Here is a 20,514-nt window from a genome sequence, read left to right as displayed (position 1 = left end):
TTACGAAGTTCAGAAGCTCTTTACCACCTTACAAGTGAAGGGTTTTATGTTACAGAAAAATATAGCTAATGCTAATCTTCACCTTTAATTGTGAATTCACTAGGACTTTGCAGTCTCTGATTCAATATAACCTACCAGGCATTCTGGTTAACTTTCAGACCATGGTATAGATTCCTTAATTTTTTTTTTTTTTAGATGTTTAACTTTTTATTATTACTGTCTTTGTTGTCTGTATCTTTCCAAATAGTTTGTCTGCACTTTTCCAAATAGTTTGTCTGCATCTACCTTTATCCAAGGTGTTTTTTTTGTGTTTTGTTTTTTTTTGAAGGCCAGGTGGATTGTTGGGGAATAAAAACGTTTTCTCATGAGGTTTCCATTTTAATCCCAAGAGATTATCTGGCACATCTTGTTTTCTTAAGTAGTAAATCCTAGCAAAAGGAAAATTACTGTGTGAGCTTAAGGGTTCCTTTTCCGATTCTCCTTGTTTGCAACTCCCTCATTCCAAAACATCTTTGTGAATACTTTTTTTTCTCAGCCTGCAGACTGCAGAGCCTTAATAGACAAACTCAAAGTTTGTAATGATGAGCAACTTCTCTTGGAACTGCAGCAGATCAAAACATGGAACATTGGAAAGGTATGTGAAGCCATGCTCCCAAAAGACAGGACTACTAAGACATCATTTTGTATGCTCTGATATGGAATAAGAAACCATAGTGGGATAGCCTCATTCAGCAGTTAACTTAATAAGCATCTAGCGAGTGCCACATGCCTAACATAGCTTTCAACCAGTGGCAAGGAAAATTTTGCTGGCTGAGGATGAGGAATTGATTTCACAGGTGATGCTTAAGAATCTCAATCACAGAATTCCTGTAGTTTGACAATATAAGTTTGAGATAATTTCTGGATTTTTAGTTCAGAAGAACTTTTATTAGATAACTCTAAAAAATGAATTTTTCTGATAAAATGGATTCTGGCAAGGATGGTTCTCTTGTCTTCGTAGATCTTAGAATATAACCAGAGTTCTCCATCTAAAGACCTAGCTCTAGCGGTTTTATGGTGTCTAGTGGTGTTAGCACATATGTCTAGATGGATATGAAATGAACTCCAGCCCTTTTAGCTCAGAGTATGACCTTTCTCATATGGGCAAGAGTGGGACGTGAACTTGTCTAGGTGTCATGCTCAGCAATCTCTTGTAACAAAGCTCAGTTAGAAAGCACCCATGCGGCACTTCTACCTTATTCTTACATCTTCTTTTTCCTCCCCTCTCCAGTGCGAGTTATATCACTGGGTGGACCTGTTGGACCGCTTCGATGGAATACTGGCAGATGCTGGACAGACAGTGGAGAATATGTCATGGATGCTCGTATGTGATAGGCCAGAAAGAGAGCAACTGAAAATGCTTCTCTTGGCTGTGTTGAACTTCACAGCCTTGCTCATTGAGTACAGCTTTTCCCGGCATCTGTACAGTTCCATAGAGGTAGGGGAGGTTAAAGCCTGTGTACTCTGTTCTTAAACTAAAATTGTGTACATCCAGAAATAAGGAAATTGCCATTTCTCTCTATTGCTTCTTTCCTTTTCATGATGGAGCTCTGGGTTTTTCATTGTCAAAGATAATAGTAGAATGTTTCTTGGATATAGATATCCTTCATAGGGTTGATGGGAAGATTCTGTACTATCACCTTTGTTTTGCCTTTTCAAGATTCAAGAAATGAGTGAGAAATGTTATATATATATTAAAGTATTTAAGGAAATTTACATGAATTTATTTTTGCCCTAGGTTGTTAGAGCAGCCCCACATTACTTTTAAATTGCTAGAAATAGTTTGATTTTCTCATCACATTAATGTACTTCTCTAAGTTTTAGTGTGCTGCTTTCAAGTCTCTCTGTATTCTGCCACACCCATCCCAAGATATATATTCATAGCATCCTTTGTGTCCTTGAAGAGTAAGGTGGGTGCAGCAGTCAGTGAGCTTTTCAGTTAGTTAAAAATCACTGTAATAAGAAATTATTTTCTTTTTATAGAAGCCCAACTTTAGACTTTCTGTCATCATTAGTTAGGTGCCCTGTTAATTTTAGGTGTGTTTTCCTGCATCTTCAGTAGAGAAACAGAATCAGAACAAACAACTTAAAATGGTTTAGGAAAAGAAGTGGGATAACTGAACTAAAGGCCTAATATACAGAGCTTTAAGTGGGAGGTAAATAGGCAGTCTGTTGAAGATGAAATAGATATGCTGCCCATGGAAGTCCATGGCCTTTGGTATAATTGGCAACTGGAAATGCCTTGGTTCATTTCTAGCTATATTACATACTGATTTTAATTCTGACCAAGTGCTTCAATGTATTGGTGAATTTTAATTGTATTTAAAAGCCAAAGTAAGGCCAGGTGCAGTGGCTCATGTCTGTAATCCTAACACTTTGGGAGGCTGAGGCAGGAGGATCACTTGAGCCCAGGGTTTCAAGACCAGCCTGGGCAACATAGTGAGACTCCATCGCTACAAAAAATATAAGAGCTAGCTGGACGTGGTGGTGCATGCCTGTAGTCCCAGCTACTCGGGAGACTTAGGTGAGAGGATCGCTTGAACCCAGGAGGTCAAGGCTGCAAGGAGCTATGATCATGCCTTTGCACTCCATCCTGGGCACAGAGAGACCCTGTCTCCAAACAACAACAACAAAAAAACCAAAGTAGTCACTCAGATTCCTTATGAGCATATACTGTACTGTAACAGTTATATGTTACATAATTGCCACGAACTGTTGTGGATATCTTTAGCTTCTATATGAAGGACCCTGTTTTAATTAATTTCAGCTTTATGTTTGTCATAAAGGATACAGAAGAGAACATAAAATATCTTTCACAATACTTTTAGTCCAGTTAGAGACTTAATGTTCTTCTTGAGTCCCTCATGTGTATTATATCACATTTGCCTCTTTTGTCTCTTTTCCTTCCTGTGGGAAAACCTGTGCAGTTTTGAACTACTGTTTACATTTTTTTACTTTTATTGCACTTTATAACTAACTGCCAGATTTTAAGCTCCTTGGGGGATAAGGTTGCATGTTGTAGATTATCAAATACATACATGTATATATATACACACACACACACACACTTTTTTTTTTTGAGACGAAGTCTCAGTCTGTCACCCAGGCTGGAGTGCTGTGGCGCGATCTTGGCTCACTGCAAGCTCTGCCTCCCGGTTCACGCCATTCTCCTGCCCCAGCCTCCCGAGTACAAATACTTATATATTTTTTGTATTACGTTACTAAACTTTTTGATAGCTTTGTAAATGTTGACAGGTACATTTTGTTTTGTTTTCAAGGCCAGTTGTTCCTGATACCTTGAGCTTTGCCCTTTTTTGTCCCTTTAGCATTTGACAACTTTATTGGCTTCCTCTGATATGCAAGTGGTGCTGGCAGTCCTTAATCTCCTATATGTATTTAGCAAAAGATCAAACTACATCACTCGTCTGGGATCTGACAAGAGGACCCCGCTGCTAACTCGGCTACAACATTTGGCAGAGGTGAGTCTTGGGTGAAGAGTGGAGGGGTGCAAATATTGGAGCATATGGTTCCTTTCAACAGGTGTTTCTCAGAGTGTTAAAATGTATTAGAATCCCTAAGTTAACTTCACTAGCCTAATTGAGTTAGAACTATTCGTGCCCTCTTTTAAAACCTAAGTATTCTCAGTTATTAAGTAATTTTGAAGGAATTCTTTAATCTCTGCTCACCAAACAAAATCTCTCTCTTCAGAAGTGGCAATTTCTCTTCTGAAAGGAAAGTTCAAAATTATATTCAATTCTGTGTGAGAAGGAAGTATAATGCAATAATATGATCTAGATTTGAGTCCTGGCCCTGCGTACTAGCTCTCATACTGGTTTCCTCTTCTGGGAATTTAACATATCTACTTCAGGGTTGATTTAGAATAAAATGAATTGTGGGTACTCAGTGCTGTGATCAGTAAGTAGTAGTAATTGTAATTGAAGCCAAAAGCTCTCATATAAAAGTTCAGCTCTACCAAACTATTGTCCTGTGTTCCCGGAGACAATTTCTTAATATATACTTAGGTTTGAGAGGTAACCCACTGTTGGAAAGCTTTCTTAGAAGAAAAGTGTTATGGCTAGCTTTTTAAAAGCGTATTTATTTAATGGTTACCTCAAAGTAATTCAAGTTTTCAGGCTAATTTACGTGCCATGATTACTTATAAATTAGTTTTGTATAATTATAACATGTATTTTGAAAATTCTAGGAAAATATAGACAAAATGTCAATCACCTATAATTCATCCCTATGAGACCTCCCTTAAAGTCAGAGCATTTTTTTCTTGCATTTGGAAATACGTGTATATAAGCATGTAACTTGTTTTCTTAAGATACTGTAAACATTTCCTCCTATTAAAAACCACAAGGAGGTTTAACATTGGATTCCCAAGTCACAGTTAAAGGAAAAAGGAACTATTACTCAATAGATGCTTCCAAAGCACTTGATAAAATTTATCACATTAACAAAAGCTTCATATAAACTTTAAGAAACTAGAGTTACCTACCGGAAGTCATAATGGGGGAGCTAAGGCATTTCCATTGAATTCATAAGTCACACAAAAATGTCAGACATTAACTTCTGTCATTTACATTTGTAGTACAGATGCTAACCAACAGAAAAGAAAGAAGCGAAGAATACATATTAAAAGAGAAAATTTGGGCTGGGCATGATGGCTTCATGCCTGTTATTACTGGCACTTGGGGAGGCTGAGGCAGGCAAATTGCTTGAGCCCAGGAGTTTGAGACCAGCCTGGGCAACATGGCGAAATCCCATCTCTGCAAAAAGTACAAAAATCCGCCAGGTGTGGTGGCACACACCTGTGGTCCCAGTTACTTGGGAGGCTGAGGTAAGAGGATCACTTGAGCCTGGGAGGTGAAACCTGCAATGAGCCAAGATCGTGCTACTGCATTCTAGCCTGGGCGACAGAGTGAGACCGAGACTCTGTCTCTAAAAAAGAAAAGAGAATATTTGTTACTATTTGCATGTAGGTGATGAGTCTCTTTGTTTCTTGGGGAGATAATATTATTACAACTAGTAAAAACACAGTGAGATAGCCAAGTAAGAGATCAATATACAGAAACAGATAGCTCCTCCATGTATTAATAGTAACCAATTAGAAAATGATTGGTGAGGCCAGGTGTGGTGGCTCACGCCTGTAATCCAAGCACTTTGTGAGGCCGAGGCAGGAGAGCGAATCACCTGAGGTCAGGAGTTTGAGACCAGCCCGGCCAACATGGTGAAACCCCGTCTCTACTAAAAAAAAATAGAAAAATTAGCTGGGCGTGGTGTTGGGCACTTGTAATCCCAGCTACTCAGGAGGGTGAGGCAGGAGAATCGCTTGAACCCGGAAGGCGGAAGTTGCAGTGAGCCTAGATCATGCCACTGCATTCCAGGCTGTGTGACAAGAGCGAGACTCTATCTCAAAAAAAAGGAAAATGATTGGTGAAAAGACCCCATTCACAGTATGAGCAAATATTCTGTCTGTAAAATAAGTCATATTGGCTAAAACTGTAAATTTAAGAGAAGTTAATGTAGGAGGTTGTGTAGTAATAACAGTGGTGGGTAAAGAATTCTTAAAATCCCCATGGCATAAACCTAAAAGTAAAATTTTGAATATTATATTTAAAAATATACTTCCCGACAGAAAACACATAACTCCAGGCTACTCCTTAGGCCCTTACACTGGAATATAAATCAACACACTGCTTCCTTCATCAAGAAAAATGTCAGTTGTACTAACTAGTATAGTTACCAATGTAGTTAAATAACATTCTGGTACAACCTCATTTTGTCCTGGACCAATAACACTTGGAAACAATTGGTGTAATGGCAAGCAGCTGGTCTGCAGGCAAAATTAGGCAGCACTTCGTACAACAGAAGTTAACAGACTCATGGTAGATTGAAAATGCTTAACAATGTTTTAAAACTGGAAAGGGACTGCTAATGTAGAATATTCAAGAAACTCTTCCAGATCAACAAGGATGAGCAAAGGATATGGATAGGCAGTTTATAGAACAGGGAATTCATGTGAGTAGATGCCCAGACTCAGTAATTAGAGAAATAAAAATAAAACAAGATACAGCTTTGTAAGCATTAGATTTGCAGAAATTTCTTAGAAAACTATATAATGGTAAGTGCTGGCAGGTATGTGAAGCAATGGGAACCCTCATGCATTGTTGATAGGAGTGTAGACTGGTTCTCCTGGGTGTATATTTCAAAGATGAGATCACATCATTTCCATAAACGTGATCTCTGTCCGAATATTGCATCATCGTTTGTGGTAGTGAGGAGTTGGAAGCAACCTTGGTATCCATCATTAGTAGGTATTCGAATAAGTAAAATGTGGCACATGCACACTATGGAGTATGTAGCAGTTAGAAACTGTGGCCCAAATAATACAGCAACATCGATGGCTTCTAAACATAGTGGTTCATGCATAAAAAAGTAAAAGCAACAATTTTCATTGCTCAGTACCATTTCTGAAACTTAAAAAGATGTACACAATGCAACATATAGTTTCAAGAAAGAAAAATTAACAGACATCAAAAGTTATACCTTTGATAGAAGGGAATCTGAATGGGCAATGATGCGACAGATATATGAACAAATACAGTAGTCTCCTCTTATCCGAGGTTTCGATTTCCATGGTTTCAGTTACTTGCAGTACAGTACAATAAGATACTGAGAGAGAAGCCACATTCACATGACCTGTATTATAGTATATATTAAACTTTATCATCAGTATGTATATATAGGAAAAAAATATGTGTGTGTGTGGGTGTATTATATAGGGTTTGCCACTACCTGTAGTTTCGGGCATCGCCTAGGGGTCTTGGAATGTATCCCTATGGATAAGGGAAAATAAATCTTAACAGCAGTATTTAAGATCTGTTAGACCAACACTAAACCTTTACTTACAGATTTAAAGGATGGTCTAAATAGAGACCAGTAACATTTTTTAAGTAGGAAGACTTAATATGGTAGAAGCCCTTTAATGAAATTAGGACCAATGATTGGTAGTTTAATTATTTTTAAAATCTTGTTAAAGCAGGAAATGTTTAAAAAGTGATTTATACATATGATTTTTTAAAAACGAAAATAATTCCCTTTCCCATCTTATGTGGGGCCAAAGACTTAGTAAGAAGCAGTCTGTTTTCTGACATAAACTACAACTGTAATCTGTGATTATGGAGTTGCACTGATGTGAAGAAAAGGAACCTGCATACAGGATTCTAAATTTTTTAGAGTTTACTCTTGAATCTTTTCATAATATGACACTTTTTATTTTAGCATATTGTCTTTTAGATGAATATTTTGCAAAATATTCAACTTAGTTTTTGTGAAATAATTCCGTTTCTCATTTAAATCAGTCAGTCAAATGATTGAGTGGAAGTCTGTTAATAGCATCAACTGAGACACAGAAATAAATGTCTGAGAAAACACTGATAATCAGGGTGAGTTGCTGTATCAGATAATATCATAAAGCTATAGTGATTTTTATTATAAAGCCAAGTTTTTATCATAAGGCTTTTTATCATTAAGCCAGTTTTGTAATTGGCACAGGAGTAGACAATACATCTGCAGAATGAAAGAGTATGCCTTATGTTGCTTATATCAGAACAGTGGGACAGTAGGCTGTTTGAGGGAAAAATGGGTTTAGAACTTTTCTTCACACTTGACATAAACCTAGAAACATATTTAGAGGTAAATAACAGGTGACTTTTAAGATCTTTGGTAAAGAAAAGTTTGCTAAGAGAGTTAACAGACCTAGAAGTCATTAAAAATACAGCTTTGATCATGTTAATTTGGTTATTTGTATAGGGCCACAATAGCATCTGACAGAATTCACATCTTATCACTCTACTTTTAGGCTGATAGAAACACACTAATATTTCATACTTTAATTAAATGTTCTGACAATTTAAGTAGAAGTTAAAATGCAAACTGTTTTTGGTATAAATGGCTCACATATGTAAAGTATGAGGGGTTTGTTTCTTTGTGTTGTTTTTTTTAGGTAATTGAGATCCAGTTGTTTTCTTCCTTTGGATGATTTTGCCACAGAAAGGACTGCTTAAATGATTGCTTTTTTGTCCCTTTGCATTTTTGACACTTTTTACCTTTGACAGGCTTGCTACTTTTCGCTCTGAATTGATCTAAAGAGATTGTAGATTAAAGGTTAATTTCTAGTCCTGGACAATTTGTAATCTTGACAGGTGCCGTACATTGCAGCCTTTGGTAATAGATTTGTGTGTTTGGTGCTTTGCAATAAAAGATTTTTACAGGTGTTTGAGGTTTAGAGATAATTAGGTATTTAGTAATGGTACCTCCAATACTAATACCCCTCATTAAAATTTAAAAATTTCGTGTTTCTCTAAAATGTAAAATTTCTCTAAAAACTTGACTTGTTCATGTGGACTTCTCTTATTTCTGTATTTATTTTTTTGAGACAGAGTCTCACTCCATTACCCAGACTGGAGTGCAGTGGCACAATATCAGCTCGCTGCATCCTCAGCCTCCTGGGCTTAGTTGGTCCTCCCACATCAGCCTCCTGAGTAGCTGAGACTACAGGCACGCACCACCATGCCCGGCTAATTTTTTATATTTTTTGTAGAGATGGGGTTTCGCCGTGTTGCTCACGCCGGTCTCCAACACCTGAGCTCAGGTGATCCTCTCGCCTTGGCCTCCCAAAGTGCTGGGATTACAGGCGTGAGCCACTGTGCCTGGCCTTGTGGGCTTCTTTAACAATGCTCAGAGAAGTCTTGGTTCATGTCTCTTCAGTCTTTTCAGGCAACTTCCTTTGCAGCAGACACATTCACTTGCATGTGTTTAAGAACCTGGATTTGGACATGAAACCGACTTTAGCCAACAAATGACATTAACCTGTTTCTGTGTCTGTAAATTGGGGGTTACAATATCTACCTCATAGTTCTTTTAGGATCAGAGTAAAGGAAGTCATAAATAAAACCTTATAGGGTTAATGCCATCATGTTGGAAGTACTTAATAAACAGGAGCTGTCATTTATAGATGGATGTCAACCAGAGAAACTACATGCCATTCTTTTGTATTTGCTTTCTTTTAAAATGTTACACACACATTATTTTATAAGTGCATGCATATTGTCACATGATTATTTTCAGAACAGCCTTTTACCTCTTGGTTTACCTCCCCGTAACCTCAAGCGTATTCTCTATATATTATCTTCGTATTATATTGACCCGTTGAGGGTGTTTTTGTCCTTCAGTTATAAATGCAGGATACCTTGCATCCTTGTTTTCTTATTTCGGACCTTGTTAAAAAATCACTTTAAAGTCACCTGTATAGCTATAGGGTTCTTTTGATGGCTGCATAGTAGTCCATGCTTTGGATGTACCATATTTTACTCAACTTCCCTATTGATGCATGCTCATATTTGTTATGAAAGATGCAATAAGCAATCTTATATATATTAAGCAATCTTATATATGCACTTAGTTACTGATACAGTAACAACACCACAGACTTTCATGAGTCACGTTTGAGTTGGCAGGGTGTTTTAAGGATCTCAGCTTACCAAAACTTTCTAATTAAAGGTGCTTGTTTTTTATCAGGTTGCAAAAGTTGGCAAGAAAGATTTTGTGGTGACACTAATAAAGGTGGTCTGAAACAATTAGTTGGAATAACAAAAGAAACAAAAGGAATATAATTGTGTAGATACACAGCCTTTCAAGCTTATTCTGCCTTGCAGATTCAGACTTTCGGTTTGACTTACCTGTCTGTTCTGTGTAGCATCAAGCCTTTCTACCCTCATCCTTACTTTATGGTTTTCAGCAAATTGCATGTGTCTTCGTCTTCACCAGCTGTCCTGGGAAGAGCCAAGAAAATATCGAAAATGTAATGAAGTTCTTATTAGGTATTAAACCATTTTATAAAGCTGTAGTAATTTAAATAGTGTGGTAATTAAGGGTGGAATTGACCAATCAATAGGTTCCAGAAGCAGATCCAATGTGTAGGAATCGAATTTATGGTTAAGATGGCATTTCAGATTAGCAGAAAAAGAATGGATTATTCAAATAAGATGGTGTTGTAAAAACTGGCTCACTTTTTGGGAGGCAATTAAGCTAGATTCTACCTCATCACAGTAAAATTAAGATGTAATAAAAAGCTAAAATGTTAAAAACATGAAGTTATACAAGCATTAAAAGAAAGTATAACTGCATGGTTGTATGCTGCTTGACGTGGCAAGGTATTTTCAGGAATGAGACTAATGCCATGAAAGAAGAAATTGATTCCATTACAGTATGATTTTATACCTTCTGTATGTGAATATTTTAAGTACTGTCAATTGTGCCATCTATGGTTATCTCTATTTACTTCACATTTTTCTTCTTACTTAGGTAATTTCCAGTTTTTTTCTGTGGTAAATTATGCTACAGTGAATATCTTTAATATATGAATATTTGGCCATATTTAGCACCAGGTGTTTGTTACCTTTTTTTGGGTCTCACTCTGTTGCCCAGGCTGGAGTTGGCAGTGGTGCAGTCTTGGCTCACTGTGACCTCTGCTTCCCGGGTTCAAGCCATCCTCCCACCTCATCCTCCCTAGCAGCTGGGACTACAGGCGTAGACCACACGCCTGGCTAATTTTGTATTTTTAGTAGAGACGGGGTTTCACCATGTTGGGCAGGCTGGTGTCAGACTCCTGACCTCAGTTGATCCTCCCGCCTCAGGCGTGAGCCTGTTAACATCTTAATGAATGTCGAACCTTGTACTTTACAAATTCTTGTCTCATTACCTTAAACTTGCCTCGTTGTTTTAAACTTCTGATTATTTTTTAGAGTTCTGATAGACTTGAATTCCGACAGTCAGTTTATTCACTGTTTTTGTGAAGGCGTGGGCTTATGGAGTTCCCTATTCTGCCATTTTCTTTTTTTTTTTTTTTTTTTGAGGCGGAGTCTCGCTCTGTTGCCCAGGCTGGAGTGCAGTGGCGCGATCTCAGCTCACTGCAAGCTCCGGATCCCAGCTCACTGCAAGCTCCGCCTCCCGGGTTCCCGCCATTCTCCTGCCTCAGCCTCCCGAGTAGCTGGGACTACAGGCGCCGCCACCACGCCCGGCTAATTTTTTTGTATTTTTAGTGGAGACGGGGTTTCATTGTGTTAGCCAGGATGGTCTCGATCTCCTGACCTCGTGATCCGCCCGTCTCGGCCTCCCAAAGTGCTGGGATTACAGGCTTGAGCCACCGCGCCCGGCCTATTCTGCCATTTTCACTGACATCATTCCTAGTAGAACATTCTGTTTTTAAACAGCTGGGAGTGGGGGGTATACATATCTGTGTCCAGGCAGACTTTCTCACTTAGGTTTTCACTAGAGAAGTAAGCCTTAATGCCCTAAGGTATCCATTATTAATGTAGCAAAATGACTTCTCTCTTGTGTGTCTAAGGTGGTGCTAGTTATGATAAAAAATTACTCACCATATTCTGTGTTTCATACATGATACCTGGATTGAGAAAGGCTGCCAGTAGTTCAAGTGTAGTTTGAGAAAGCTTATTTCTCATGGGATAGTCAGGTGATGTTTTTTAAATTTATTTATTTATTTATTTATTTATTTACAGGTTTAGAAATTGCATTCTATAGTATGTACCTTTGTGAATGGCACCTTTGGTGATTTACACTGTTTGTTTTTGAGACTTCTTTGGCAAGTAGTGATATAATAGCATTTAACAAAGAGGAAACAACTTAGATGTAGAGAGAGAACCATGTTAGTTCATGGTGGCAGCCCAGATCTGAGGTGACTGGGACCCATACTAGACAGGAATAAAATGAAGACACAGAATATAAGTAGCATTTTGTGCTTCAATCATGCCAGACTTAAAAACATGGTAATTCTTGGCTGGAAAAGGTGGCTCACAGCTGTAATCCCAGCAGTTTGGGAGGCCAAGGCAGGAGGATCACTTGATGCCAGGAGTTTGAGACCAACCTGGGCAACATAGCAAGACCCCTACAAACATTTTACAAATGTAGCCTGGTGTGGTGGTAGCATATGCCTATAGTCCTAGCTATGTGACAGGCTAAGGCAGAGGATCCTTTGAGCCCAGGAATTTGAGGCTGTGGTGAGTTGTGATTGTGCCATTGCACTCCTCTCCAGCCTAGGCAACAGAGGGAGACTTGTCTATCTCTCACAGTCTCTTCATATATAGCTACATATATATAATTTTTATTTTTATATATTTATATAAAATTTATATATTTATAATTTTAAAAATTATACAAAATATATCTTTATATGAAATGTTTTATATTTGTAATATAAAAATCTCTTTTCAGTTTGACGTGATAAATTAATAAATTTGTTTCAGATGATATCTAATTTCTTTCACTTTGTCAATTGTTTGCCTGAACTATATGCCTTGCCCCATGAGGCAGGGAGATATATATATTTTACATATATAAATACATATTTTATGTAATATATGTAAAATAGTTATATATATAATTTAAAAATAAAAATACAATAATGCTCTTAATATTAAAGTGATATTTTAAAGGCTGTTGAAGATACAGGCTAGGTAGTGAGACTATATGACAGTAGTTTTGTAGTTAGAAGCCAGTTGAGCCATTCCCCCATTATCTCAGGGGCTTGTTGATGAGTTTTTAGATTTGAGTGGCAAAGTACAGTAGTAATAAATAAGGCAGAATTTTCTGCCTTGTAACTCAGCTAATGTCAAAAAGAGAGGAACTGGAAAGTGTGATTCCTCCCTAGTGCAGAAGGTGAGTAGGCAGAGCCTCAGGCAAGGCCTGATGGGACATGACCGACCTGTCAGCATACGTGACTACAGGGGTGTGGAATACAATGGCTGGCAGTTGCTGCTTGAGTTCTTCCTAGGAGCATCCTCACTGAACAGTGAAATTAATCTCATTGAAGAAATCACCTTTAGACAGACCATCTTGCCTTGAATCTTAAGTTCTTATTTCTGTTCTTTTTTCCTCTTGTTTGACTTTCACGTTGGATGTCTTCTCAACATTATGTTCCAAGCAGCCACACACTCTTAAATATATATATATATATGTGTGTGTATGTATATATACATAGAGAGAAAGAGAGCTAAGGTCTCACTCTGTTGCCTAGGCTGGAGTGCAGTGGCGCAAAGTCACCATAAGCACTGTCTTAACACTATCTTTTTCCTTTTTCAAGAGCTGGGGTGGAAAGGAGAATGGCTTTGGACTTGCAGAATGTTGCAGAGACTTGCATATGATGGTAAGTAACTCTTTGGGATATGGGTATCTTTTGACAGAGCTGTTTTCCTCTCTATGAACCTTACTTTACAACGAATTGTGGTACATGAAGTGGCTCCTTCACATCAAGACTTTTGAGGAACCTAAGATCAGTTCAGACATAGCTGAGCCACATCTATAGGAAGCAGTCTATCAGTGCTTGGGCTCTTGATGTGCTGGCGGTAGATAAAAAATCTGAGAAATAGAGTGTGTGTTCATACCCAGTTCTTGAGTAGGTAGCTATATTTGTTGAATTGATTTTAATGTGATTTTTTTTAAATCCCAGAAAGTATGTTTGCTTGCATTCTCACATTGTATCAGAACTCTGGACAGTATGGTGTGATTTAGGAATGGCTGCTTGGAGAGCAATTCTACCATTAGGTTTATTGAGAACTTACAATGTTTTATGTGCTTTCCTTGTTTATCTCTCTGCCTTTTACCCATGCTTAAGTTATTAGCTCAGGCCATCCTCCTTTCTGCTTTGATATGTTGCTGTGGAGCTACAAAACACAATTTGGTTTTCAATAATTATTTTGCATCTGGAAGCAACTGTATTTTCCATGTGGAATTTGTCTTGTCAGTTTGTCATGTTTAGCACAAATGGCTGCAGTGAAATTTAGCGTATTTATCTTAGCAAGCCTTTTCCTAAAAAGAATGGCTCTTTTCTGGTCTCAGAAAACCACAGATTAGATCAAGTTACTTTCCCACGTTAGCTGGCATACTTTTCTTTAGTGATTATTTTATGAAGAGATAATCGGGTAATATAGTCGGCGAGTGTTGTCTGTTTAATAATCAAAATTACATAAATCTTGAAGTATATTCAGAGTTTGGAATTCTGACAACATAAAGGTTAACGTGTACTTTAAAAGGAAGTTTTATATATATATATATATACACACACACACGTTAAAAAATTCAGAGTATAAAAAGGTATGCAGTGGTAACTTTTTAATTTTCCGGAGGCAATCACTGCTAGTGGTATCTTTCAGTGAGATGTTTTAGTGGGCACTCTGCTGTTATCTTATTTTTGTTCATCATGTAACTTTTCTGGAGTTAAAGAGAATGTTTTTTCAGGGTCTGATTTATATTGTCTTGGTGTCTACCTGTGCAGAAAAACATACCATGAGAAGTGGTGTAGAATGGTATAGAAGGAAAGTGTTTGAAGAATTATGAAGACATGCCTATGAGGCATACTTTGAATAAAATATTTCAGAAGATAGATACAAGGTTTTCGTAAGAATGTTCTTTTCCATTCTTTAGCTGGTTTCTGAACCCTGGTATTTGTTCTCTATCCTTTCTTGGATTTTTATTCATTACTGCTTGGCAGTCTTGCCCCTCTTTTCCCCCTTGGGAATAGCCACAGTCAAAATTGATCTCTTGCAAGAAAGGGAAACTAGAAATTTGTAAGTATGAAATGCAGAAGGTTTGGGAGCTCTGGGCTCTATCCTTTTGATTCTGTTTGAAAAGTCTCATCCTATCTGAGCTCTGCTCTAAGACAAACAGTAAAACAGTTAAAGGCACTGTAAGTACTGAATGTACTGCTTGTTCTTCTGCCACAATAGGTTGAACAAGTGGCTAGGACTTTGAGGGAAGATGTGGGGGATAATATTTATAATCAGTTGAAACTCAATGTCTGATTCTTTGATGTGCTTTATACACAGAAATATCCACCCAGTGCAACTACACTACACTTTGAATTCTATGCAGATCCTGGGGCCGAGGTCAAAATTGAGAAAAGGGTGAGTCTGATTCAGATTTGTTCCGACAAAGTCTACAGTTTACGGTAACTGGGATTGCCTCTTCTAGAACTCATCAGTTAAATGAAGAAATGGTTTTGAGCTACACTGCTGCCCTCGCAAACTATAAATATACCTAGCAGCTCCTCAGGAGTGTTAATTGCATCCCCAACTCTGATAAGGTTGGGTCTCATGTTGGGGGCTGCCAAAATATGGAAGTCCCATCCGTTATGAGGCACTGCTATGACCTATGTGCTTTTCCCACAGTCTCTGAGAATTCCAGCATGTAGTATAGTAGTATGAATGGTGATGGCTCAGGTTTCTCTACTTAGGAAGCCTGTAAAAGTCTTTATATATTGTCGATAGTGTCCTGCTTAAATTATCTGGTCATTCTGTATTGTTTGAGGAGGTACTAAAGAGTTTGGTTTAGAAGTAGCTTAGTGAAAATATAATTTCTCTTCTACCTATACTGTTAAATAAATAAATAAGTAGTATTTCTAGATTAATTGCCTTGAAAGCAACTCTAATACATGTTCAAAGAGAAACCATTTTCATGAATTCGGTCTTTGCTATGAATACTGAAGCTATGGAGATTAAGTCAGTGGAGGGTTAGAAAAGGACAAAGAAGAATATGAAAGGTGCCTGGCTATGCGCATTATAGTTTGATACTACTGGTTTTAAAGGAGCTTTCCTAAGAATATATATAAGATGGATGTTTTGGAGGACTCTCAAGTTACCTTGATTTTAAGAGCATTCACTTAGGCTTCAACCTATCGGGTGACATCTTGGTTTTCAGACAGCCCTTGGAGCTCTATGGCAGGGGAAGCTAGAGTGTTCAGTGACTCCTTACAGCTCTCTTGTCTTTTTTAATTTTAGACAACTAGTAACACACTACATTATATTCACATAGAGCAACTTGACAAGGTAAGAGGAATCTTTGACTCTTGGCTGGTTTCTTAATGTTTGGTTCACTTTTTGTTCCTAACTATCTTTTTTTCTAATGTAGATTTCAGAAAGCCCTTCTGAAATCATGGAATCTCTTACCAAAATGTACAGCATTCCTAAGGATAAGCAGGTATGATTTGGCTTTAAAATATCCACAGGATGTGGTTGTTATCTAAATAGATTGATGTGTACTGGGGTGGGAGATTGCATAGCAGAAAGAATGTCAGCTTTGGAGTCAGACCATGGGCAAATTGTTAGCTTCTTTGAGCCTTAGTTTCCTCGTCTTTTATGAGGTTAACACTTAATAACTTCCTAGGTCCTTATGAGGGTTTGAGGAAAACATGAACTACCTCACTGTGAGCAGCTAATAAGTGGTGGTAGCTTTCTCAACACTTTGGATGCCAAAGGAGAAAACGTTTAGTTGTGTTGTTTTTTGAGTTAGCTCTCATAAAGAGTATTCACCTTCTTCATTGATGTTTTTAAAATGTAGGTCTTATCTCTCTACAGATGCTGTTATTTACACACATACGATTGGCCCATGGCTTTTCTAATCACAGGAAGCGATTGCAGGCAGTTCAGGCCAGGCTGCATGCAATATCTATATTAGGTAAGAGAAGAATACTTTAATTACCAGGCCCTATTAGACAGTTTGGGCCTGATTTGCTTTGAACATTCATCTTTGTTGCTATGAGTCCTGTTATAGTTACCTAGGTAGCAACTTAAATACTTCCACCCCTCCCAGTATTCACTGTATTTATTCATTATCCTTGAGCTTCTTAATGTTGGACCAGAAAGAGGGTATGATGATGTTCATTGACATCATGTCACCAGGGTTTATTCTTGGTATTCGTCTCTTTTTTTTTTTTTTTTTAAATGGTTATGCTTGTAGCTATCGCTCACTGTCCCCCTACTCTTTCTCTTGCCATTGTGTCTTCCTCCTCTCTCATCCTTTCAGGGGTATCATTTTGAAGTAAGTCAGAAAATATTCAGTAGTCAATACTGTGTATTTAACTTCTTTTACTGTGGCACAGTAGAATGGAAAACACGTGGTTTTGGAATCAGTCCTGTACTCTGGCCCTGATTCTGTAGATTATTAGCTACATTTATCTTCTCAGCCTCAGCTTATTTGTTTAATATTGAGATACTGACCGTAGAGGTTCGTTGGTCTAAAGATTAAATGAAAACCTAGAAAGCAATCTAGCACAGAACAAGCACATAGAAGGTATAAAATGGTAACCATTGCTATTATTATTAATGTTCATTATGTTATTACTTGCCTTCTCTTTTAAACTATGAGTTCCTTGGCATGAAATTCTTGCTCTTTTATGTGTACTCATACCTAGCATGATTTCTGGCATGTGAGTGGGTGCTCAGGAAATCTTTGTTGAAAACTAAATGAATATGCCCAAATCCCATTAGTTTATGCTTCAGGGTACTGTGTCCGGTATTACCTCATTGTGGAATTCATTGAATGTGAATTACACACATTCTCAAGTTTTACTACAGTGTCACACGAATTTCTGACTTACTCTGCAATGGTCCATAAATTCTCTTCTTTACAAGTGTTTACAGTAAAAGCAGAAGCATAGGAAGAGACTAAAATGGAAATCTTATATCCAAGGCATAATGAAGTTATATTGAGTAGTAATGTTATGAAAAATTAACTCAGAACTTTTCCTATTTCCATCCCCCAAAATTCTTTCTCGAGACTGATAATACCTTTAGTAGCGGAATCTGTCAGTTTAGTGTCTATTTAGAGCTTATCACTTGTATTTGATCCAGTCCTTCAGAATTTAATTTGGTGATGATTCTGCCCTCCATTGCTGGTTGGGAATGGAATTCTTCCCCAGAACCTATAGATACCAAAAAGTTTGTCATTGGGCAGTGGCTTGACCACTGCCTTCTTGCCTAAAGTGTTTGTTTCTCCTTTTGCAGTGTATTCCAATGCCTTGCAGGAATCAGCAAACAGTATCTTGTATAATGGCTTGATAGAGGAGTTGGTAGATGTCCTTCAGATAACGGATAAGCAGCTTATGGTAAGTATTTACAGGTTGAGTAACCCTTATCTGTAACACTTGGGGCCAGAAGTGTTTTGGACTTGAGGTTTTTTTTGGGGGAGGGGGATTTGCATATACATAATGAGATATCTTGGGCATGGGACTAAGTTTAAACACGAAATTCACTGATGTTTCATATACATATTATATTCATAATCTGAAGGCAATTATATACAATATTTCAAATAGTTTTGTCCATGAGGTCAGGTGTGGGATTTTCCACTTCTGGCATGCAGGTATTCCCAAAGTTTTGGATTTGGGAATATTTCAGATTTTTGAATCAGGGATCCTGCATTAATGTTGTCTGTATATCAGGCTTATGCTTGTTTGTCTTTTGGTTTTTCCCAGAGGGTTAGAAAGAACTCCCAGTACTTCCCTCTTTGGGTATTAAACTGCAAAACTAACAAATACTAGGTTTTTCATTGTTGCTCTCAGCAGACCTCCATCCCCTCAAGCAGTTACCAGTGGAATGACCTATATTTTAAAGTTTGGATATTAGCGACTGGAACTTGGTTCAGTCGTCTTATTATATTTAACGCATTATATGTTTACCTTCTAATTTAATAGGAGATTAAAGCAGCTTCTTTACGAACATTAACATCAATTGTCCACTTGGAGAGAACTCCCAAACTCAGCAGTATTATTGACTGTACTGGAACTGCCTCCTACCATGGATTTTTGCCAGTGCTTGTAAGGAACTGTATCCAGGCCATGATTGGTAAGTTTTGATGGTGATTATCTTAGGCAAGAAGAAACCTTTGCCCTCTGCCTTTGTCTTTTTTAACATCCTGCCCGCTTAACAGCAATTTTGAGCTTGTTTTTGTTCTCCCTCTCTCCACCTCCCTTGTAGATCCTTCCATGGATCCATACCCTCACCAGTTTGCCACTGCTCTCTTCTCTTTTTTATACCATCTGGCCAGCTATGATGCTGGTGGTGAAGCCTTGGTTTCCTGTGGAATGATGGAAGCCTTATTGAAGGTACCGTATGGTTTTTTTTTTTTTTTTTTTTTTAAACTACATGGAGAAATCAACGAAGGGTATAGAGATGCAAGTTTGGGGTGTTGCACAGTGAGGGCAAATAATATAAGAAAGCTTATCCGGAAAAAGTTATACTTAACTGAAAGGCCAATTTGACTTTCTAGTTATTAACAACGTTTAAGAGCAGCTACTTCCATTATTGAGACTTTATCATAGTGTAGAATGGTCAGGAGGTCATGGGTTCTGGTTAAAACATTGCCACATGTTATCATGCCTTTACACAACCATAGGGAAAATATATGTCAAGGTACTTTGTAAATTGTATTGTAGTAGTAATAGCCTTTACTATGTGCAGAACACTGAGCACCAGCTTTTTTTCCCCTAAATATCTTACTTAATCCTGCAAAATAATTGATGTCCCCATTACCTCAGAGGTTGAGTTGCAGAAGTCATAGAACTGTCATTTGGCAGGCACCAAAAATAAAACACATACTTTCCCCCTATACTGTGCTGCCTTACTGAGGCCCCAGACTACATGTATACAAAAGAATGCAATTTTTACAACTTTGTGTCTTTATAGTTCATTGTTTTTGCCTCTTTTTCTCCCTGATAGGTCATAAAGTTTCTCGGAGATGAACAGGACCAGATAACATTTGTCACCAGAGCCGTCAGAGTGGTTGACCTTATCACCAACCTGGATATGGCAGCTTTTCAATCCCATAGTGGACTTTCTATCTTCATTTATAGACTTGAGGTATTATTATACAAGGAATACTTTGCATAGAATTTAATACTCAGAGCTGAACCTAAGGATTGTCCTGATAACCCTAAAGAGCTGTCTTACCTCTCTTCTGTTTCTAGAAATCAACTGTGTATCTGCTTGCAGTATTTTTCCATTATAATAGTCTTTAATCCCTGAAATATAAATATATACACTTGATTTTCTTACAACTTTTCTCTTGATTGTAGCATGAAGTAGATTTGTGCCGAAAAGAATGTCCATTTGTGATCAAGCCAAAGATCCAGAGACCCAGTACTACACAGGAAGGAGAGGAAATGGAAACTGATATGGATGGTAATTAACAGTTATTAAGTCAGTATTTTTGTGCTTGAGATTTTTTGTCATCTCACCCCAGTTTTCATTCTTCCTCATAAATTCCAAAGTACGCAATTCACTTGAGTATATACTTTAAGCAACAAAAAATTTTTTTCTATGTAAGTGATTTGCAAATTTGTTTTTCACAAGGATAATCAGAAAAGAAAGGTACGAATTGTTTGGAGTAGAGATGGGAGGTAAAGCAGATGCTATAGCTGTGATGTTAATCTGTTTTGTTTCATCACATTATTTTCTTACGTATTTCTTACTGTCTTATTTCCACTAAAATTCAAGCTCCATGGGATCAGGATATTGTCTTTTTCACTGCTGCAGTGCCTGATAACATCCTAGGTATTAGAAATATGCTTGGTAGAGAGAGAGAGAGACTCTAAAATGGGACCCTTTAAAACTTTACCTA

The 20,514-nt window shown here is 37.7% G+C and overlaps 1 protein-coding gene across 15 annotated transcripts in view; it reads left to right on the top strand.

The window, feature by feature from the left end:
- The window catches only part of HUWE1 (HECT, UBA and WWE domain containing E3 ubiquitin protein ligase 1), a 153,131-nt gene that overhangs the window by 38,427 nt on the left and 94,190 nt on the right, over positions 1-20,514 (top strand). For 14 of the 15 annotated variants that reach the window (XR_012430238.1, XR_012430240.1, XR_012430239.1 and 11 more), the window contains exons 5-17: positions 536-634; positions 1,271-1,477; positions 3,366-3,518; positions 13,205-13,267; positions 14,946-15,023; positions 15,897-15,944; positions 16,027-16,095; positions 16,473-16,572; positions 17,880-18,001; positions 18,590-18,740; positions 18,873-19,000; positions 19,614-19,754; positions 19,970-20,075. Coding sequence is in view for 12 of the 15 variants with exons in the window: in XM_074029844.1 (XP_073885945.1) it covers positions 536-634; positions 1,271-1,477; positions 3,366-3,518; positions 13,205-13,267; positions 14,946-15,023; positions 15,897-15,944; positions 16,027-16,095; positions 16,473-16,572; positions 17,880-18,001; positions 18,590-18,740; positions 18,873-19,000; positions 19,614-19,754; positions 19,970-20,075 (1,465 nt within the window). In the remaining 3 variants the exon portion in view is untranslated. The remainder of the gene's footprint in view (positions 1-535; positions 635-1,270; positions 1,478-3,365; positions 3,519-13,204; positions 13,268-14,945; positions 15,024-15,896; positions 15,945-16,026; positions 16,096-16,472; positions 16,573-17,879; positions 18,002-18,589; positions 18,741-18,872; positions 19,001-19,613; positions 19,755-19,969; positions 20,076-20,514) is intronic. The other variant, XM_005593658.4, reaches the window with a different exon arrangement.

Source organism: Macaca fascicularis, chromosome X (assembly GCF_037993035.2).
Source record: "Macaca fascicularis isolate 582-1 chromosome X, T2T-MFA8v1.1".
Lineage (NCBI taxonomy): Eukaryota > Metazoa > Chordata > Mammalia > Primates > Cercopithecidae > Macaca > Macaca fascicularis.
This window is presented reverse-complemented; position numbering and strand designations above follow the sequence as displayed.